This window comes from Canis aureus, chromosome 25 (assembly GCF_053574225.1).
Source record: "Canis aureus isolate CA01 chromosome 25, VMU_Caureus_v.1.0, whole genome shotgun sequence".
Lineage (NCBI taxonomy): Eukaryota > Metazoa > Chordata > Mammalia > Carnivora > Canidae > Canis > Canis aureus.
In genome coordinates this window covers 34897509-34919849 of record NC_135635.1, presented here as the reverse complement: position 1 = coordinate 34919849, position 22341 = coordinate 34897509, and the positions used below count along the sequence as shown (strand labels likewise).

At 36.2% G+C, this 22341-nt stretch overlaps 1 protein-coding gene across 2 annotated transcripts in view; it reads right to left on the bottom strand.

Annotated features, from left to right (window-relative positions):
* Positions 1 to 2041: 2041 nt before the first annotated feature.
* Positions 2042 to 22341, bottom strand: part of LRP6 (LDL receptor related protein 6) — a 166714-nt gene continuing 146414 nt past the window's right edge. For both annotated transcript variants that reach the window (XM_077871039.1, XM_077871038.1), the window contains 6 exons: positions 17664 to 17900; positions 16679 to 16789; positions 12309 to 12539; positions 10931 to 11067; positions 10194 to 10291; positions 2042 to 7272 (listed from right to left, as the gene is read on the bottom strand). In XM_077871039.1, coding sequence (XP_077727165.1) covers positions 6978 to 7272; positions 10194 to 10291; positions 10931 to 11067; positions 12309 to 12539; positions 16679 to 16789; positions 17664 to 17900 — 1109 coding nt within the window. In that variant the 3' untranslated portion in view covers positions 2042 to 6977. The remainder of the gene's footprint in view (positions 7273 to 10193; positions 10292 to 10930; positions 11068 to 12308; positions 12540 to 16678; positions 16790 to 17663; positions 17901 to 22341) is intronic.

The following is a 22341-nucleotide window of genomic DNA, read 5'->3' as shown; positions in this document are numbered from 1 at the left end:
CCTTTGGCTCAGGTCATGATCCCAGGATCCTGGGATTGAGTCTGCTTTGGGCTCCCCACAGGGAGCCTGCTTCTCCCTCTGCCTATATCTCTGCCTCCCTGTGTCTCTCATGAATAAATAAATACAATCTTAAAAAAAAAAAACATAAAAATAGTAGATAATTTGCAGGGTATGGGACTAGGGCAGGGTGGTGATGGTGGTAGTGGTGGAGTTGCTGTGGAGCCTGTATGGTAGGATAAATAAATACTGAGCACAGTGTAGGAAAGGAAAAATATCTTCTAAGTTCTTGAGTTGGATCCCTGTAAGAGATGAACAAAAGAAATGCATACAAATATATTGTTTTACATGACACAGGAGCCCTCCTAAGGAAATGAAGACCCAAAGAAATGGTTAAACACGTGTTTTATGCTAGTTTTGACGAAAACTGTAGAGTTATGGAAAGATAGGATAGAACATATGAGCTATATGTAACACACTGGGGCAAACTTAGCATGGCTGGTTTGTTCAAATTCCTCTTCTGTGTTCCTTCATCTTCTGAAGTAAGGATGCTCCTTTCCCTGAGTACAGGGAAGGCTCCTCTCACATTAGGGTTTATGACCTGCTTCAGGGAAAGGTCAGAGGGTTCCTCCTGCATATGCCATTTCTCAAATTCCTTCAGCTTAAAATACTCACCATGCTCAAGTACCATATTTTGAGGTATCATGTCTTGAATCCCAACACTCTTTATTTTCAATTTACAGAAACAATGCAACTGTACATGAAGCAAAGGATTAAAAATTTAAAAGACTGTATAAACTTAGAAAACCTACCTGCAGAGATAAGGACCCAAAACAACTTGCACTGTCCTTCTCATTCTTGAGCCTGCTTAAATCAGGCAAACCAACCTGATTCTGCCCTTCCTTTCTTTGACTGGTAACAGTACGACTTGTGATTTTTGTTTTCCAGAAGAAAGAACACGAGGGGTCAGCAAAAAAATCAAGGTAAGTTCACTTACTCAAAAGCATCTACTAATGTCACACTAACATTTAATTCCTTAATGCCATATAATAAAGCTTTCCTCTCTTCCCATTAAAACAGCAAACTTCGACACTGGAGCAGCAATCGAGTGGTTTTGAGTTCTCATTGGTTCTTTCATCCCTCTCTTGATAGAGTATTATAGGAAAGGAAAATAAAATTGTCTACCCTCCTAAGTTCTTAGCTGAGACCTCCTTTTTTTGACCCTTGTAATAAACAGATTAACAAGAGAAAACACCAGAACTTTAACATGTACACTTTATATATCCGTGGGAGACACTGAGAAACTCCCCAAGATGGCTTAGTATCTTCCTTCCCCTTTTCCTATTAATAAATACCCTATTAATAGGAAAAGGGGAGGGAAGATACATGCCTCTCAGGGAAGAGTGATTTTTTTTAGGAAAGATGATTGGGCCCTTAGAAGAGCAGGTGGGAGATATGACTGCTGTGGCAAAGTCTGGCTGGCTGGTTTGTCTCCTCTTCTGTGGTAATTTTCCCTGGTTGATGAAACTCTCAGGGAGGGGATTTATGATTTGTAACTGTGTTCCTTCTGGAGGATCTGTCTTTAGGCAAATAAGGAGAGCTCAGAGAAAGCCTCTACCTGTATTAACTGTTTTTAAAGTGCTTACCTGACAAAATAATCAAGATGCCAAGTGGTGTATTTTGAGGTGGTATATTCTGCTACCCTTCAGTATCCTATCATATTGGGCTCTGCATCAGGAAAAGCAATGTTCATTTTTAAAGCTAATTTGGAGAAGGGGGATGTTTGGAGTCCACAGCAAGGCTCCTTCCAGGAGTTGACTGGAAGCCAGAGCAGGAAGCACAAAACGTTTTCCTTATTCCCTGTTCTCAATACAAGGATGGTCAAACACTGAACTATGCAATCAATAGGCCTCCCAACCCTCTCTTCCAAGGTTGTATTTTATTTGAAGTACAAACAATAAAGGTGGGTTTTGTTTCCTCTGAAACACAAGTCACATCAAAGCACCGTCAGCTGTTTTAATTTCTTGCTAAAAAGAACTGACACTTTTACTTTCCACGGTTTTATTATAAAAATCAACATTTCATTTGTTACAACTCAGCTTATTGTAATAATCAAAAGGGAATTTATACAAGGTATTTTTATACATTTTACAATTAAAGCACTTATTTTACAAAAAGGGGGAAGTGAATAGTGGACACGGGCTGACCAAATGTTGGCCATTAAAATATAAATACATCCTTGCAAAGCACCATCGTACCAAAGTCCATGAACAAGAAACACCAGCTGACTTTAAGACAATAACAAAGATTAAAGCTTAAGAAAAAATTTTAAAACACAAAGGATAAACATCTGAAAGCAGCACCAGATCCTTCACTTGCAAATAAGGCTAGTCCAGCTTAAGCTTCTTGGTATCCTCTTAACTCTTTTCAAATTTTTCTACTAACCCCAGATATTTAATTTCATGTAAAATTAGATTTGTTCACTTTCTTTTCCTTTCAATATTCATATTTAGACATGTATCTATATATCCCTGCCCTGCTTATATTTGTTTAAAAAGAAAAACCGGACAGTTAAGCAAAAGCACATTGTCTCTAAATCTTTGGTGTAAACTTTTGGGTAAACCCTAGGTAATGGTGAAAATCTGAAAGTTAATTTTTGTTAGGTCTATCCTCTGAGTACAAGAAATCACATAGTTTATAGTTCTATCTGTAAAGTCATGAGGATTTTTTCCAGCAATAAACTTAATCATAGCTTAAGGATGCCTTATGAAAAAGAAAAACTGAGGAAAATGTTCCTGGACTGAAGGAGGGCAAGAGCTAAAAACTTACTGACTACTCCCCTCCTTCTACTCTACTCAGGTGTAGAATCAAGTCCAAGGGAAATATCCTGAGTATATGGATTTACAATGCTCATAAATTTAAAAATTTGAAACTATAGATGTTAAATATCCCCTAAAACTGAAAATTTCAAACGCCAAATTTTGAGACAATATTACAAAATGATTACATCCCAGAAATCAGAAACCACATATACAGCTACTAGTACTTCTAAAATCATGTTATTTTTCTTGGCTCATTTTAGGCTTTGAATAAAGAAAGGAATACCAAATGAAATTAAATTCAAGAATTCTGAGAATATGTTTTAAACAATACTTGATTATACACTTATGACTCTGTCCCTGTCTACACTTAGTATATAGTCTCATTTGTGGATGCCCAACATTTGCTGGCCAACTGATAATCACATACTCATAGCCACACCTCAAACATACTAGGTATGTCATGTAAGCTTATTAGTATGAAAAGCCCAAGACTTTTGTTACTGAATTTTGCTACATGTTTAATGGTAACCAATATGCACAGCTCTTATGGCATGCAAATCAATGAAGTGGCAAGTTTCCCATGCAAGAGAAAAAGCAATTTTAAGTTGTTTTAAATTTTAAAAACCACAGTTCTAGGAATTGAATCTCGGCACAGGACTATACTAGCACAACTATCACAGAGAAGCATGTTCACTGAAAGCAAGCCTCTCTGGTACCAGAAGTAGACTATTATAATTGCTGGCACAGGAATTCATTAATAGGTTAGGTGACTCAGCTACTAACTCTGCGTGAAGTATTCTTCATTAATAGGTCTTTACAGCAAAACTTAAAAGACTTTACCCCAAAACTAATTGCTACCTAATGCAGATGGTGTCTATATTTATGTATTATCAAAGCTGGAGTTGGCCTTATACAAATTACTGACTTTAGAGTATTTTCAAATGCTCAACCACGCTAAAATTTTACTGCTCAAAAGCTCTGCTCCCAAATTATTGCCCGATAAGGTGAAAATGTGCTGTACAGTCTTCATTTCTAAACACATATCATCCCTTTAGAATAGTTGTTCTCAAAGGTCATATACCTCTTGATGGTATATCACGAAGTATTTTATATTAAAATTAAAATAATTTCCTGCTAGACAAACATCTCATGTATGCTACTACAGAAGAGTGGCAGCAAATATCAAAGGCAGAATAAAATTTCATGAAACAAAAATTAATACTGACAAATTCTATCCCTTAACTCTGTTTTTTTCTTGTGAATATACCATTATCTGATTTAAGCAGCAAAATCCCTTGGGCCACTGTTTAGAAGACCAGGGCTCTGAAGGAGGTAAGTTCAAATTATTAAAGTTCAGAGTTATAAAAGACTACCCTCAGTGAAGACTAGTCTATTATATAGTGCACAAGAAGTATACTCTGCTAGAGCTCATTTCTCATAATTTTAATCATATCAGTAAATAGGCATACTTTAAGATATATGTTCAAAATTATATACTTTAGTATTTAAAGAATCTAATAATATTTTATTCCTTTTCCCCCCATGATAATTAATATAGCAATAAAGTAAATTCCACACCCTTTTCTACTTTTTCCTGACTTGTGCTCATGTTTATTTTTTATCTTCAATTTTTCCAATTAAACTTATGTTTAATAATCAAGATAGTTTACTTAAGCTTAACTGTCCATGTAACCTGAGGGCCAATCTTGCTGAATTCTGATAATTCTCTCATTTAAAGGTACCCTCCCCAAATACTAAGAATCCAACTCAACTACCCCAGAAAGAGGATTTTGAGTTTAAGCGGAACCGCCTTCAAATAATTTCAAACAAATTGGCACACAAATCAGTATTTTGCAAGAAGAGGCCATTGCCATCGCAGTACAAGCACTTGGACTGAGATATAACAAGGCAATATTCTTCTTAATTCGTTATAGTGCAAGTTTCCACATGGGAAGCCCACCGGATAAAGATGCACATTAAAAAAATGTAAACATATAGAATTCTCAAATTCTAATTGATACCCAGTTATTGCTAACCTTTCCATCTTCATTTAAGCATCAAAGGCCCCCATGTCACAGAATGCAACTCCAGTGTCCATTCTGTTAGACTGTGAGCACTGTGACCGCCAACAGGAAGTGTTAATGCTTGCCTGATGAAATGCAAGACACTGATGGATAACCATTAACTTATATGCAAAATCAAGTGCACCTGATTAATATAAGGTGTCCCCAACAATCTAAGCATTATTCTGAAACCACATTTTTTCTATCTTTAAAAAAATTAGTTTCCTTAGGTATTTTTAATTGCTTAAAAACTTACTTCGCCTCTGCCAAAATCCTGAATCTTTTCTTTCATTGTTTTCTCTTGGGCCCTGAAATCCAGAGAGGCCTCAGCAAGGCAGAATTAAAAAAAAATAAAATAAAAATCATTCAATAACTGACCAACATCTGTTAAAAGTAAAAATACGTTAGTTTAAAAACACATTCAGTTTTAGCAGAGAAGTGCTAGAAACATGTAAAAAGCAGGAAGCTAACTTCTGGCAAGGTGGCAGAGCAGTGCTAGAATCATTCCATATGTCAGCCCTAAGAGCTGAAGATGTAGCAGCCCGAGTACCACGCAGGTCAGGCAGGTCATGGAAGAGCCTTCCATTATTCCCCTCCACCCAAGTTCTGACAGCTGAGAAGTTATTGGTTGGCCTTCTCATTAAATCCATATTGGTAAATTTGTTAAATCTTCTTAATCCATAATGGGATAAGAGAGAACACACAAAAATATATAAGAAGTGAGTATAGGAATAATTTGTGGATAATCTGAAAACAATCTAAAATTCACATTGGATAACAGGAAGATATTAAACTCACGTCACAAATTAAAAGAGGTATGTATGTAGACATCATTCTGAGAAAAATTGGCCTAAAGAACATGAAAATGTCAAACAGTTAATAAAGGGAAAACCTAATGACAACAAAAACTTCTCTTTTTAAATAGATTGTCTCTAACCGGAACATATTTAAATGTTTTACTAGGAAAAAAATATATATAAATGATTTCATATTGTGATATTATATGCTGAAAGTACTGCAAGGATATATGATTAATTTACAACAAAAACATAATGGTTAAATTTGTAATTCTTAAACATTGCCTATATGTGTTGTAAAAAGAGATTTTAATGAGCATTAAAACAATCTTGGAAGAGGAACAGTAATATGTCTAACCTTTGATCATTACGCAAAAACAGCAGTCAAATTGAAGAGCTAAGCCTACAGAGGAATGGAGCTAGTAAAAATATTAAAATGAAACCTTAATTTAGAAAATCCCATGTAATCAATCCTCAGATAAAAAGCTTTGAATAAATTGTGTATCTTGGCAAAATGGCCTACTAGTAGGTTGCTGGGTGAGGAAGCAAGGTAAAAACACCTAGAGAAAAAATTCTTTTGACAGAGGTTGTGGGTTCTAAGGTAGGGACAGAAGACTTGCACACACAAAGAGCCCCACACCATCTTACCGGACAGCTGATCTCCTACAATAGCAACACTCAGAAGGGATTTTTATAAATACCTATCTTCCTCACTAAAATAATTGGATTCCTAAAGAAAACAAAGCCCTTTGTCCAAAGTTAGTTTTAATTCCTTTTTTTTCCTTTCGTGATTTCTTAAACTTGTTGGCCCTCAAATATTAGTTAACACGAAGGCTATTTGGCTACTTCCAAGTATCTATGGTTTGCTTCTCTGAGATGGACTTAAATTTTTCTTCTTCTTCTTTTTCTCTCACTCTCTCTTTTTTTGGTATCAATAAAGCCTAGACATTCCTGGTCAGTGATGCCTTTATTATTCCTGTTTCCCTTGTACTCAGTCACTTCACTGGGTTTAAGGCATGCTTTGTGTATTTAGTTTGCAAAAATAAAACTTTTAGTACAAATTTATTTTTTATACAAATTTTTATGGCACAAGCAGCAAATCTGCTGTTTTAAGAAAATATATAAATATCCTTTTCTTCTGTACAAATATCTCCAGTATTCCCTACCCCATTTATAATTTTTAACTGTACATGGTCTGCCTCATCTTTCTCTAACAGCTCCCTCCCCCCCTCCAGATCTCAATCAAATTTGTATTTACATTTTTGTGTTGGAGGCAGTCAGAGGAGGAGGGCCCCTCCTCAGGAGGAGTCTGTACAGGGAGAGGGCGGCGGTGGGTAGAGGTGATGAGAGTAGCTCCTCTCTGTGTATGGAGAAGGTGGACAGCTTTCATAGTTCTCTTCTGCTGACAGGTATTGGCTTCGGGGTGTGGGAGGTGGGGGCACAGGCTCTGAGTCATAGTTCAAGTCACTAGTGTAGCCCTTGGCTGTTGCCACTGAGGTCATTCTTCGGCTGGGAGCATAGTCACTGTCACAAACGTCTGTGCTGCAGGGTGTGGTCGGGGGTGCAAAGTGCCGGTAACTATATGGCCTGTAGCTGGCATGGGGGAAATCAAGACAGGCAGACATTTAGTTTTATAGAAAAGCAGTTTTCCCTCTCAGAATACAGACATACTAGATGTAAACTTCACTTTGAAGGTAATATGCTATTACTTTCAATTTAAACTTTTACATATTTAAACTTGTACATAATAGGAGGTAATTTGCAATGGCCAATTAAGGAAGACAGCATATATTTCATATTTGCAAATAAAATGTGACTAGAGGCATTTAAAAATGGATAGGATGGGAATGCAGAGGTAATAAACTCAACCTAGTCTCTGGATGTGCTCTTACTTACATCTTTAAGTTAAACCATATCACCGGATAGCAAAGAACTATTCAAAGTTATACTTAATGATCACCTCTGGCACTCTATTACACATTTTGCATTTAGTCTACATAGTGGATGGATCTCAACAATTTTTGTTGTTTCAGAGTCTGTCAGAAGAGTGGGTCTTTACATATTTGATACTACTCAAACATGTTTGTATTCCTTTAACATCCTTTAACTGCTCTATAATTTAATGAACGACTTATGATGTCTGAAGACTTCATTCTCTCTTTATTTTTTTTTTTAATTTTTTTTTATTTAAATTTATTTATTCATGATAGTCACACGGAGAGAGAGAGAGAGAGAGAGACAGAGACACAGGCAGAGGGAGAAGCAGGCTCCAAGCACCGGGAGCCCGATGTGGGATTCGATCCCGAGTCTCCAGGATCACGCCCTGGGCCAAAGGCAGGCGCCAAACCGCTGCGCCACCCAGGGATCCCTTCATTCTCTCTTTAAAACTCAAATATTGTGCAAGCCTGACTGAATTTTGGTAGGCAGCCTAAGGGGCATATCTATCCCATCACTGTTACTATCAGCAAAGAGAAAGTGCTGTGGTTTGGGGAAAAGAGTTTTGATCCCCTGTGTATAGACAAGTATACTGTCTAACATCATCATCTATTCTAAATACTTACTTTCTAATATGTATTTCAGAGACCTAATTTATTTCTTATACTTAATTGTTCTACATTTTCATGTAATCTATAGCTGTTAATCAAATTTGCAGCACGACTAATAAAAAAGGCACCTAGAAGCCATGAACACACTAGTGAAAAGAGCTAAAAGTGATAGCTTTTCTATCATTTCTACCTCTATCTGTAACTTCATACACCTCATATTCTAAATATAGTAAAGCTGATCTTATTTCATAATTTCATATTTATCCCAATCAAGATTTCTTCATATGCTTTGTCACCAAAGTGACTGAAGAGAGGGCCAAGAGTACAAGTAAAACTGAAGTAACAATTCATAAAACGGCCAGTGCTACAGCGTGCCACAAGATACTATCCCAAGATATAACCATATGATATCACTGAGGGTTTGCCTCAAAAGCAATGGCCGCCAAAGACCAAAAGTTACATGACCTGCTGAGCAGGTTCTCAAGTGTTTTTACTATCAATATTGACATCATGTCATAGTACTTTTTAGGTTTTATCTTTCTGTTCAATCACACATTGAGTCTTGGTGAAATTTCTTGGCCTGACATTTAAAAGGCCCACTACTTCCATTTTCATGGGGGGAAAATAAAACAGAGCTAAGAAAAAAGAAAATTAACAAAATTCTTTTATATTCCAGTCTGGACAAAAATCTCAACAAATGATGAAAAGTGTGACTCAGAAGAAAGAAACGGCCTAATTTAAGACGTGGGAAATGGTCCAATAAGAAATGTTTTTGCTACAATTATGTTCGTTTTAATCAAACAATGTTTTATTCAATTTAAAGAAATTAATTTACATTACTTACTTATTTCTTAAGTAGGCTCCACACCCAGCGCAGGGCTTGAACTCATGACCCTGAGGTCAAGAGTCAGATGCTCTACCAACTGAGCCAGCCAGGTGCCCCAAAGAAATTAACTTTTTAAAAGTAAAATTTTATGTCTTTCATTTGTTTTTTTTTTAAAGTTTCCAGGTTTCTGCTTTTTATTTTGCCTTTTTAGAACAAACCAGTGGCAAGGAAAGCAACATTTACAATAAAACATAAAAATATCAGTTCATAATCAAGCCTGTCTCAAATAGTGTTTTCTATAAACTGAAATGTGAATTCTGAATAAGATACTATAAACAGTTTCCACTTGGTTTCTATACATCTGTAAAGTTGTATCAGGACAATTTGACTAGAAGTCTAGGAAAGACCTTAACTAGAGGATAACAGGCACTTGAGGGATGCCAATAAACATAGCACTCAGCATTCAAATAGAGATTGTCAAACTGTTAACTTTGTGCTGGCCTTTGAAAGAAGATGAAAAAAGGAAGGCGCTAATACACTAGTATGTCACCTGCTCTACAGACACAAAGCAGCAGAAAGGCATAATTTCTCCCCTTTTGTCTTACAAATATATTTCATTTATTCTACTAAGTCATGATTTATTCCAAGCAACTTCGTGAGAAATTTTTCATTCCAGATCACAATAAAGCATGTGAAGCAAGGGCTTGAACCTCTCGACTTCTCTCAACTCCCATGATCTTAGTGCCCCCCCCCGCCCCCGCTATTTTACAGCTCTCCCAACTCTCTGAACCAGTCTTAAGTCAATAATCCATTCCTAGATGATCTATCAAATCTAACTGGAGCAGTAACCTATTTTAAGATCAGTTATTTTGGTGGGTGACTTCTCCTTAGAATATTGCCAAAAAATTAGGGGCTCTGCTTTATTACTCTAAAAGTCAGCATTTGTGATTTTCTTTTAAAAAATGTATAATGCCCGAAAGAAAAGGATGTATGGCAGGGGCAACATTAACATTACCTGACAAGATGCCTATTCTCTCTCAGTGACCAGCATCTACTTATGCAGGGCTACATCAAACCCACAACTAGAATACTTCTTTCTTTTAATAAATACTTTGATTATACTAGAGGAAGATATGTATTACCTGTAGGACCTATGAGTGGAAGGACTATTTGAAGAATAACCAAATTCCATAGTATAATGCGATCGCTCTGTGGCTGGGGATGGCGGAGGGTTCAAAATCTAAATGGAAAAGTAATTAAATTATTAAAATAACAATAGTCTCTGACAGATAAAGACCATAATACTTTCTTCCTTCACCTGTTAGTACTCTTTTCCTTTACACGGTTAGCACAACCTTCTTTCCCAAAGAACTGGCCTCAAATAGTGCTTTAGGAGTAGGGAGGAGGTCTCCACCCCTCGCAAGACACAATTTCATCATGGCTGAACAGTGCAAGGTGATTAGAACAAAATCTGTAAGTCACTGTTTTAAGTTCAGTACAGTTCGGTTCTGATTTTTTAAAATTATAAATGTTTAGAGAAACATTACTGACTTAGGAGAAATACCAGGTGTGCTTCCTTTATGGGGAGGTCACAGAATGAAGAGTCTAAGCCTCAGGAGATACTACTCAGTAGTTCTACTTTTACCCAAACTATGAAATTACTGTCTAGTGCTTACAAACATGCTGGCAAATTTAAAGATTTAAAAATGTTCACATGGTGGTGGTAAATCCTATCTGTGATCTCTATATGCCTAAGTTCTATACTAAAAAAACTTTTTATATTACCATCATTGAGTACCCTCATTTAAATAACTTAAAAATCTAGGATCCTATTTATCTTAGTGTTCAAAGTGAAACAAAGGAAAACAAGACTGCTTACTGCAGGGAAGTAAGTGCCTTTGGTGCTTGAAGAACTACTTGATGATGCTCCTGTGACATGAGCTCGGTCATAAGGGGGTCCACTGCTTCCCCCCATGATACTTAGGGAGCTGATCATTGATTTACCTCGAGACATTCCTAAAACGGAGGAGGATAAATACTGAAGATGAGTAAGATCTAAAAAAATTACTTCCATGCATAAAATATTTTTATTCAATACTCAGATTACAAATACCAATAGCCTAACAGTTTGATTTCAAAACAATTTAAGCCCTCTTTTCCTAATAATAATTGAAAATACTTAATGGAGAAGGGAAATGAATATTCTCTAGAAGTGAACACGTATTCTACTGAGAAGTGGCCTAGAATAAGGCCAAGTAAATAGCTCCCACCCCTTCTCTCCAAGGACAGAAGCAGAGCTTTTCAAAATAGGAAGTTTTCAACCTTAGAGGGTTTGCAGAAGAAATGGACTATGGAGTGGAGGTTGCAAAGTAGGATAGATTAAACAATAGATTTGCTCAAAATGAAACTAAATCCAATTTTAAAGACATGAATATAAAGTATGGAAGATTACTTCTTCATCTACTGGATACAAATGTTGTTGGTATCACAACCACCAATGCTGAAGAAGATATTCTATTATTTTCCAAGTTGATTTCCCATGTTTCACTAACTGAAAATAGGTATAGCAACAAGAAACCATTATCATTAACATTTTCAAAATCCTATTTGTTTACTTAGATTTAACACCCAGAATAAGTTATTTTCTGAGAGCTTTTGCTTGATGCCTCCTTCTCCATATTAATTTTTAAAAAAGGCTTCTTTTCACTATGGGTACCAGAAAGTATTGAAAAGAAAGCCATACTTTCCTAGAGCAATATGGTCTACCCAAGTACATAGAATTTCTGGCTACTTGGCTACACACCTAAATAAACCCTAATAGATAATATATCTCTCCCTACTATCACCCAGCTATTTCCAAATCTGCTGAAAAGGATATCTATTTTTTTTTTTTTTTGCCACCTTTAATTCATGGACTCAGCAGTACTGAGGTCCCCTGGTAGTGCATCTAAAGGACTTGTAGTTTATGATTCTTCACCAAATGTCTAGCTATTCACTTTCAGTAGAGTACATCCAGAAATGCAATATACGTAAGTACATGCAATAAACACAGTAGGTATATATAAATGCATGTATTATGTATTTGTTTTATATCCTTTCATAGAAAGAAACAGTGCTAAAAGAGAATATTCTTATAATTTTTTAAACCCAAAGTAGCCTAGTTTGAAATAGACTCTAGGTAATATCCTGTTTCCATAATGGAAATGTGGCAATCTTGCCAGGAACCAAGACTTGGTTCTCAATCAGTCTTAACTCACCTGGAAGAGATCCTGACAAAGAACTTGGATGTGGCACATAACCAAGGGGCACAGAAGCTGGTCCATGAACTACATAATCGTTAGTCATGGTTTCCCCATCTCCCTTCATACGTGGACACAACATTCTCTGGCAGATAAAGTATATTGTTCCAGACACAAAAATGGTGACAATTACTCCAATAACTGAACCAACTGTATTGGTGGCCTGTGGAGCTGGTTCCTCAGTTGGATCTAAAATGAGAATGCAGTACAGTTATATAATGGAGAAATAACTGTAGACTCAAAATAGTTATTAAAAAAGAGGGCCTCTACATAGAATGTGAGTTAGGGAAGTTACAGCCATTTTTGTTTGTTTGTTTTTATGAATACATTACACCATGCCCCATGGGTATACAGGTAAATATCATTAGAAATCAAAATGAACTATCCTTAAGTGAAGACAAAAATAAAATAATACATTGAAAAGTATACCTGTAAATTGATAAACACAAAGATGTAAGTGAATTACAGATTTAAACATCAAGCTCTAAATACATAGACGAAATTTATCCTACTTCATTTTGTATATAATAAAACAACATGGTTATTTTGAATTTCAGGGCCAAAAAGGATGGACCCAGGAAAGTCATCAAATGTTTTACCTGGCATAATGAAGAAGCCAAAAACCAGCTCTGAGCTTGATTTTAGGTTTGAAAAGTGACATACAGGCCTGGTGAAGGTGAGATTAGAAGCTAAAGAGAGCATTAGCTCTGAGGCCCAATATGTTGGTGACTTCAGGATGAATCTTGAGGGCAAGAAATGTAAGGTCTCTGATACTTGAGTACTTAGAAAGGCCAGAGCATGAGAGCACTAGAGGAAGACCCTGCCAACAGCATTCAGCTTAACTAAATCCCTAAGCTATCTGAAGCTTTAGAAGCAGGGGGCATCAATATTATAGGTAAAGGGAAATAGCAAAAGGGTTGTCAAACTTAGTGTCAGTCTTCTATTTAGAAGGAAAATCTTTCCATTCTGAATAGTCAGACTTATCTCATACTGCAGATCATATATATATATATATATATATATATATATATATATATATACATACACACACACACACACAATTATATATATATATATATATATATTTTTTTTTTTTTGAAAAAGAGTGCGAGAGATCAAGAGGGTGAGCAGGGAAGAGGGGAAGGAGAGGGAGAGAATCTCAAGTAGATTCCCTGCTGAGCAGAGAACCCTACACAAAGGGGCTTGATCTCACAACCGTAAGATCATAACCAGAGCAGAAATCCAGGGTCAGATGCTCAACCAGCTGAGCCACCCAGGGGCCCCACAACTGCAGATCTTTTAAAAACCTTCCTCCTGCTTCATCTTACCTTAAAGTCTCCCACCCACACAGCTAAACTTGCTCCCTGACAGACTAAATAAATCAGAGAAAAAGGATATCCGTAAGTTACAGAATACACAGGGGCTGCCAGTTACATATTTTGTCTGCGGACTCCGGGTACCGACTCTCTCTAGTCCTTGTGAGCAGCCATCTAGCTTTCTTATTCCTTTCTAGTGCCTTGGCACTGCTTTTTAATGCCACGCTTTGAGAAAGAATAGTTTATATCCACTCTCACCAACTCTTAGTCTCTGGGTCACATTACTTAGCTCACTGAAATCACCACCACAGTGAAACCTGTCTGGTAGAGGTCAAAGTTCTCCTATTTGCCATAATCACTGAACTCTTCCTCTTGCTGACCTCTCTAAACATTCAATACGGATGCCTCTTGTTAACTACTCAAAAATGTCTAATCGATATCCTTCCAAAATACCACTCTCTTAGTTTTACTATCTCTGATCATTCTTTCTCTGTCTCCTTTTGTTGGCTTCCTTCTCTTCTGTCTCGTTAAGTGTAGGTGCTTGCCAGAGTTCTATCTCCTGCTATTTTCCTCTACTGAACTCTGAGAAACTTCATCCACTGCCTCAGTTTTAACTATCTTTAATAAACTGAAGAGGCCAGTTTCAGAAACAGCTAATAAACTGTTTCTCTTGATCTAAGGACCCATACAATCATCAACAGCATCCTGGGATAGCCCATTGACAACCTGAATGCAACCTATCTACACCGCCTTCACCTTCACCTTCACCAATATCTGACATGTTTTGTAGCTTCAGGGATAAATTAGATCATAAATAAAGGATGGCACCTGGGGCAAATTGAAAGCATTTAAAATTAAATTGTAAAAAATTAATAAAAAACCTGTACCAGCCAAATATTACATCTGCAGTCAAATATGGAATGATCCTTTAGTTTTTAATCCCTGCTATATAGTCTAAGTAATGACAGTGAGGCACCTGAGTCAACCTAAATTTATCAACTCATCTAGTCACAAAACCCTTTGTACTCTTTTTCTGAAGTAACTCTGAAATCTATCCTCTCCTTTCTACCACCACTGCTCCTCTTGATCTAGATAATTATCTTCTGCTTGAACTACAACAGCCTCCTCCTAAGCATTTTTAAACCAGAGGCTGTAAGTCATTAGATAGTGAAAACAATTTAGTGTGTCGCAATCAGCATTTTAAAACAGAAAACTTCAGGATACATTCTACATAATATGGGTGAGTACTGTCATATGTTTCTTTTGTTTCTTCAAAGAAGAAACTTTTTGTTTATGTGTACACCCCATCTTTGTATTCCTCTTGATGTGATCAAAAAAGTGTGAAAGCACCCAATCTAACATTTCCCTGCCTATAATCTTATACTTCCAATCCACCTACTTCTACAGCTTTTACAATTACATAGCCATGCCAATCCTTTACTTAAGCTTCTCAATGGCTCTTCATTATTCTGGATCCTGTCTAGGTTCTTTAGAAGAAAAGCAAAGTCTTCCATGATCTCATCTTTAAGTATGTTATCTTACTGATACCCATCCTCAAGACACAGCCTATATTTTGGCAGCCCCAGTTACATGTAGTTTCACAAAGCTGCCTGTTTCACTCTGCTTTTGAATAGCATATTCTCTCTGCTTGAAATGCAATCTCTCCATTTATCTGTATAATTAACCCTATTCACCGATCAAGACCCAATCTTAAGCACTATTTTTCTAAGAATCTTCCTTGATGAACCCCATCTTCATTCATGAAGATCTGACCACTCTCTCTTTGGTGCTTCTATTGTACGGATCTCTATTATACCATATTTAATATCACTTATCACACTCCTTGATCAATAGTATCTACTATGAGCCAGGCTATATAGATCTTATATACATTAAATTGTTTAAACTTTTCACAACCACCAGGTTCAATATTATCTTCATTTTAAAGATAAAGAAACTAAAGTTTAACAACAAATAATTTGCTGGTAAGAGGTGGAGCTAGAATTCAAATCCATTCTCTATTTAGCTTTAAAATCTTTATTCTCACTAGTACCTCAACCATAGAGGACTTTGAAGAACTTGGTACTGGAACCAATAAAAGTTTGCTGAACAAATGAATAGGTTCTAAAAGTCTTAGTAAGGCTCCCATTTGAATTTTGTAAAATACTAGCATAATGTCTTCATTACAAGCAAAGAGTTTTTAAATGAAGTCTACCTAAATTCCATTAAATCAGTTTGATAGGGTAGACCTGCCATATGCTGAATTCCATTTAGAACTAAGTTTATCAATTTGGGATGTATTTTATATCAGGACATTGGTCAGTAGTTATGAACCTTGAAGAAACTATGGGTTAGGTATCCTAGAGTCTTTAGGCATAGGGGTATATATGTTAGCCAAAAATCCTTAGTCTGTATTCTAAGGAAGCTCTTAAAGTCACTGAGAAACTGCTGGAAACAGGTCAAGAAAAAAATGAGAGATGATAAACATGGGCTAATGCTCAGAAGCTCAAGCTTATACCACTGACTGATTTCTACATATCTAAATGGTCTGAGAATTTCCTAACTTAGTTGTGGCAAAATAATATTTACTCTTTTCTGATGCTTTCCTAAATGTTTCTGTGAAGATTTTTGTGCCAAGAAAACTGCTGTCTTTAAAGAATTATTAAAAGCAAAACATAAAAAATCCTTCTACAAATAACTAGCTTAACATTAATGCTTGTTTCTTTTCCTTTTTTTTTAAGATGTTTATTTTAGAGAGAAAGAGAGCACAAGTGGGGAGAGGTACAAAAGGAGAGGGACAGAATTTCAAGCAGACTCAGGGCTTAACCTCATGCCCTGAGATTGTGACCTGAGCTCAAAGAGTTGGACGTTTAACTGACTGAGCCACCCAAATGCCCTAATGCTTCTTTCTTAATAAAGAAATACTAATTATAAGCAAAACTTACCCATAAAGAAAAAGTATTTTAACAATTCTCCTGTAAGAGTAATATATATGGTTTTAGTCCTACTTACAACAATCCAGTTCATCTGATTTGTCACTGCAATCCACATTATGATCACATTTCTTATGTTTTCCAATGCACTGACCGTTGGAACAGCGGAACTGATCAATTAAACACAGCACTGAGAAAACAATGTAAATAGTTTTCTTATTTTTACTAGCATGTAAAGTCAAACTCTGGCAAGAGTCAAAAAGTACTTTCGGGGTGCAAAGGAAAAACAAATTAGACTTTAAAATATAACTTAAAAATTATTCTCTGGGGATTTCCATTGGTAGAGAAAAAAGAGTGGAAAAGAAATCCAACAGGAAATTTCCTGTTTTGTTCTTTTACATTTAATTCATCTTTCACTAATAATTCTGTTAAGAATGAAAGAATTCTATCTACATGCATTTCTTAAAACTAAAAAATTCTAAAGAATTTGTTCATTTTCACCATGTTACAAGTTAGTGGTGCAAAGAGGAAGAGATGAAATTATTTTACATTGTAATAAATCCACTAATTCAGAGTTCACTGGAAACAGGCTATTTTTTTTTAGAAAGATTTTATTTATTTATTCACAAGAGACACACAGAGAGAGAGAGGCAGAGACACAGGCAGAAGGAGAAACAGACTCCATGTGGGAAGCCTGACGGGGGACTCGATCCTGGGTCTCCAGGATCACACCCTGGGCTGAAGGCGGTGCTAAACCGCTGAGCCACCCGGGCTGCCCTATTTTTACATACTGAAAGTCTATAAAATTTGGGCCTCATCTCTCAATCTGCAAAGCTTACTAAAGTATATAAACCTTATGCATGTTAAGTGGATTAAAACAACAATTTGGAATATGCTAATATGTTTAAACAAATAATGTCAAATGTCATAATAATGTCATAATAATGTCAAATGAAGAAAACCCCGAAACTACCACTGAGCCAAAGCAATAGTCTGAATTTCGAATAATCCAATGTTAATGGAAAAAAAAGAATAAATAACCAGGCCCCAGGAATTTCGGATACCTTCACAGTTCTTCTCATCTGATTTATCCTGGCAGTTTGCATCTCCATTGCATCGGAGGGCACCATCAATACACTGCCCACTGGCACACTGGAATTGGGACTCTGAGCAAACAGGGCAATTGAGCTCATCACTGTGGTCTTCACATTCAGTAAACCCATCGCACCGCCAAGCCACAGGGATACAGTCAATTTCTCCCGTGAAACAAGTAAACTGCTGAGGAGAACATGTTGGGGGTTCTTCAAATATGAAGAACAGGAGGGAGAGGAGTGACAAAAACAATAGTCACACAAAAGTACAAACACACTTGAGTGAAGCTCATTTACTAATTAACATATGCAAACCACTTTTTAATAGATAAAATCTGTAAACTATACCATCTAAACAGAGCATACAATTTTTACATTACATTTAGATTTACTGACTTGCAAAACTGTAAGACAGAAAGAAGTTTTCTCATATATGATACTTCAAGTGGGATTATTTGCAATCCATTATAATCTCACACATAACTGAGGAATGATCACTATAATCATCAACCTCCAAATATTTTAAAGTTAGTCTAAAATTCATAAGTTTTCTAGTGCTGAGGTATTTCAAAGAGTGGTCCAGGAATCCCTGGGGAAGGAGATCTACAAAGTCAAAACTATTTTATAATAATACTGAGATGACACTTGCCTTTCTCATTACACTTGCACTGATGCAACAAAAGGAATGATGGGTAAAAGTCTCAGCTCCTTAGCAAACTCAAGGCAGTGGTATCAAACTGTCTTAGTAGTCAGTGCATTCTACACACCCACCACATACTCACAGTTAAAAAAAAAAAAAAGAAAAGGCCAGTTTTATTTTAAAGTGTTCTTGATGAATCAAAGTATTTACTATATTAAAATCAACTCCTTAAAAAAATAAAATAAAATCAACTCCTTGAATATATGCTGTTTTTACCATAGTATCTGATAAAATGGGAATTATGCATAAAGCTCAAGTTGCATACCCCAGTATGATGGTTTCTCATGGGAAAGCACTTTGAGATGTAAGCTTAACCCAAAATGGAACACCATCTTTATTTTAATTTGAAAGAACTACTGACAAACTATAGTTATTTATACTTAGGTATCTGGCAGGAAGTTTTCTAAAAAATGAACTAGTGAGCCCCTGTTACTTCAAGGAAAACAATGGCAAATCAATAACACTGTATTTTTGTAGCATAACAATGGAACTTTTAACCAGAAATGAGAATTTTGGAAAACCTGTATCTAACACTGCAAGGCTGACAGATTCCCAGTACTCGAAAGTTTTTCCTAGTGAGATAGGTGGTGATATAAACATGTGATTTCTGATATTTGTCTAAAATCTGAAGATCTGGGAATTTCTGATTGGAATTCTAGTATTTCTAAATGACCATGGTGTATGGTTATAAAATCATGCTTGGGTAAAATACCCATTCAGAGAACAAAATAGATCAACAAATTTTAATATGAGATTATGAAAAGTTACTATGGTTTCAAATTCCACATGGCAACTAAACCTACAGAAAACTTCCACTTGAAATATTTGGTGTAGAATTCAAGATATATAATTATTTGAAAAGACTATTACTATAGCTCTCTGTTCACCAGCTACACCTCTCTACAAGGCTAAATTTCCTTATATATTTCAAACAAAACCACACATTACAACAGATTGAATGTAGAAGTAGATAGGAGGATCTGGCCACCATTAAAGAATTTATAAAAATGAAAAAAATTGCCACATTTCTTATTAAAATTATTTTGCTTCAGAAAATGTAGTTAACTTTCTTATTAACAGGTTTATTTTTTATTTTTATTTTTTTTAAAGGCATCCCTCTTAACAGGTTTAACTTGTGAACATGTAAGGGCTTATTACTGTTATTTTTTATAAATATTCTTTAAAGTTCTTGGTTTTAATTTTGACTGTATTAAATATAGATAAACATAACCTATGCAAACAAAAGCTGTTTGGGGTCCTCAATAACTTTTAAAAATGTAAAAGTTGCTGAGGCCACTTTGAAAATTGCCATTCAAGACCAATTTCTTGGTTTTTACAAATGAGGACACGCCTCTGAGGCTCAGAGAGTGACTGGCCAAGGTCACAGAGCTTCAGATAAAAAAGAGATAGCTAACAATAAAAGACAGGACCAGAAGGAGTGTCTCCTTAGTTTTGGCCCATTGCCTTTCATTGCTATTACCACAGGCTCACTGACTTCTTTTAAAAACATGTCTGTTAGGGACACTGGGTGGCTCAATGGTTGAGCATCTGCCTTCAGCTAAGGGTGTGATCCTGGAATCTCCAGACTGAGTCCCACATCAGGCTCTCTATAGGGAGTCTCCTTCTCCCTCTGCCTATGTCTCCACCTCTCTGTGTCTCTCATGAATAAATAAATAAATAAAATCTTTAGAACAAAATAAAACAAAAAAACTTGTCTGTTAGTAAATTCTCTAGATAACATAACTTTATTAACAGGACTATGGATCAGAAGACCTTTTTTTTAAAAATAAAAAAAAAAATTTTATTTGAGAGAGACAGAGAAAGAGACTATGCAAGAGGGAGAGAGGAGGAGAGAGAATCTGAAGCAGACTCGGTGCTGAGGGCAGAGCCCGAAGTAGGGCTCAATCTCACAACCGTGAGATCACGACCTGAGCAGAAACCAAGAGTTCAATGCTTAAACAACTGCACCACCTAGGCAACACAAACTTTTTATCTTTAAAGTAGAGAATACTGCAAATGTGAACATTTTACATGGGGAATTTGAGCTATTATTTAGAGAGGGAATCTGAGTCTATTACATATTCAGCACTATAAATGATTATGAGGAGAATAAAAACAGGTAAAATATATGGTCCATGCTTTAAAGAGTTTTATTTTGATTAGGGCTAGGAAGAGACTAATGAACATACAACAAAATGTCACTCTGAACTTTATGTTAGGCAAACTGTGGTAACAATGCTACAATTCAGAGGAAGGGGAGAATAATAATGGCTAGTGGAGGTTTATTTATTTTTTTAAAAATATTATTTATTTATTTATTTATGAGAGACAGAGAGAGAGGCAGAGACATAGGCAGAGGGAGAAGTAGGCTTCCCTGTGGGGAGCCTGATGCGGGACTTGATCCCAGGATCATGACCTGACCCAAAGGCAGATGCTCAATCACTGAGCCACCCAGGCGCCCTGCCGCCAGTAAAGGTTTATAGATCATGAGGAGATGCTCCTTGAAAAATAAATTAAGACTTAGGATGGCATGCAAAAAAAGAAAAAAAAAATCCGGAAATACCACAAGTAAGTCCAGAGGCAAAACAAAACAGAACATGCAACAGTAATCATCTAATTCTAAACAGCCAAACAAAAATAAAGTGAGATATAAAAGGAGATAAGGCAGTAGATAAGGCAGGCTCAAATGAAAACATATCTTGAAAGTCAGGCAAATGAATTAAGATTCTGTACTTCATTTATCTCCACTGTAAAGTCAATGTTAAATTATCAATCAATCCCAACTTTTTTAAAAAAAGAATTTATTGGGGCATCTAGGTGGCTCAGCTGGTTAAATATCTGCCTTCCAACTCCAGTCAGGATCTTTGGGTCCTAGGATCAAGCTCTATGTTAGGCTCCCTGCTTAGTGCAGAGCCTGCTTTTCCCTCTCCCTCTCTTCCTGCTCGTTCTCTTATCTCTCGCTCACTCTAATAAATAAATAAAATCTTTAAAATTTTTTTTTAAAGATTTTATTTATTCATGAGAGAGAGAGAGAGAGAGAGAGAGGCAGAGACACAGGCAGAGGGAGAAGCAGGCTCCATGCAGGGAACCTGATGTGGGACTCAATCTCGGGACACCAGGATCACGCCCTGGGCTAAAAGCAGATGCTCAACTGCTGAGCCACCCAGGCATCCCTATGAAGATTTTATTTTTAAGTAATCTCTAAACTGAACATGGGTCTCCAACTCACAACCCCAAGATCAAAAGTCATATATTCCACCAACCAGCCAGCCAGGTGCCATAACAAAAAAATCTTATACACTAACACTGACTGTAGTTTTATTTCTAAGAACAAAAAAATAAAACAATTAAAATGTCCCTCAAAAGGGGAATAAACTGTGGCATTTTTACAATGAAACACTACTCGGCAATAAAAAGAAATAAACTACTGATAAACTCCTCTATATGGCTGAATCACAAAAATCTTAAGAGAATCAGACACAAAAAGAATACAAATGTCATGATTCCTACATAAAGTTCAAGAAGAGACAAAGCTAAATTATGGGGATAAGAATCAGATTAGTGGTTACTTCTGAAAGAGAAGTGGCTATGGAAGGACACCAGGGTACTTTTCCTAATGACAACACTGTATACCTTGATTTGAGTGCTGGTAACACATTTGTTAAAAGGCCCTATTAATTTAACACATAGTTAAAAATATTTAATACACGCTTTTAAAATAATCACTAAATGTGAAGAAAAAAGTCAAAGGTCTTTTAAAAGACATCTTTTTTTTTTTTTTTAAAGATTTTATTTATTTATTTATAGAGATAGAGAGAGAATGAGAGGCAGAGACACAGGCAGAGGGAGAAGCAGGCTCCATACAGAAAGCCTGACATGGGACTCGATCCAGGGTCTCCAGGATCACGCCCTGGGCTGCAGGCAGCGCCAAACCGCTGCGCCACCGGGGCT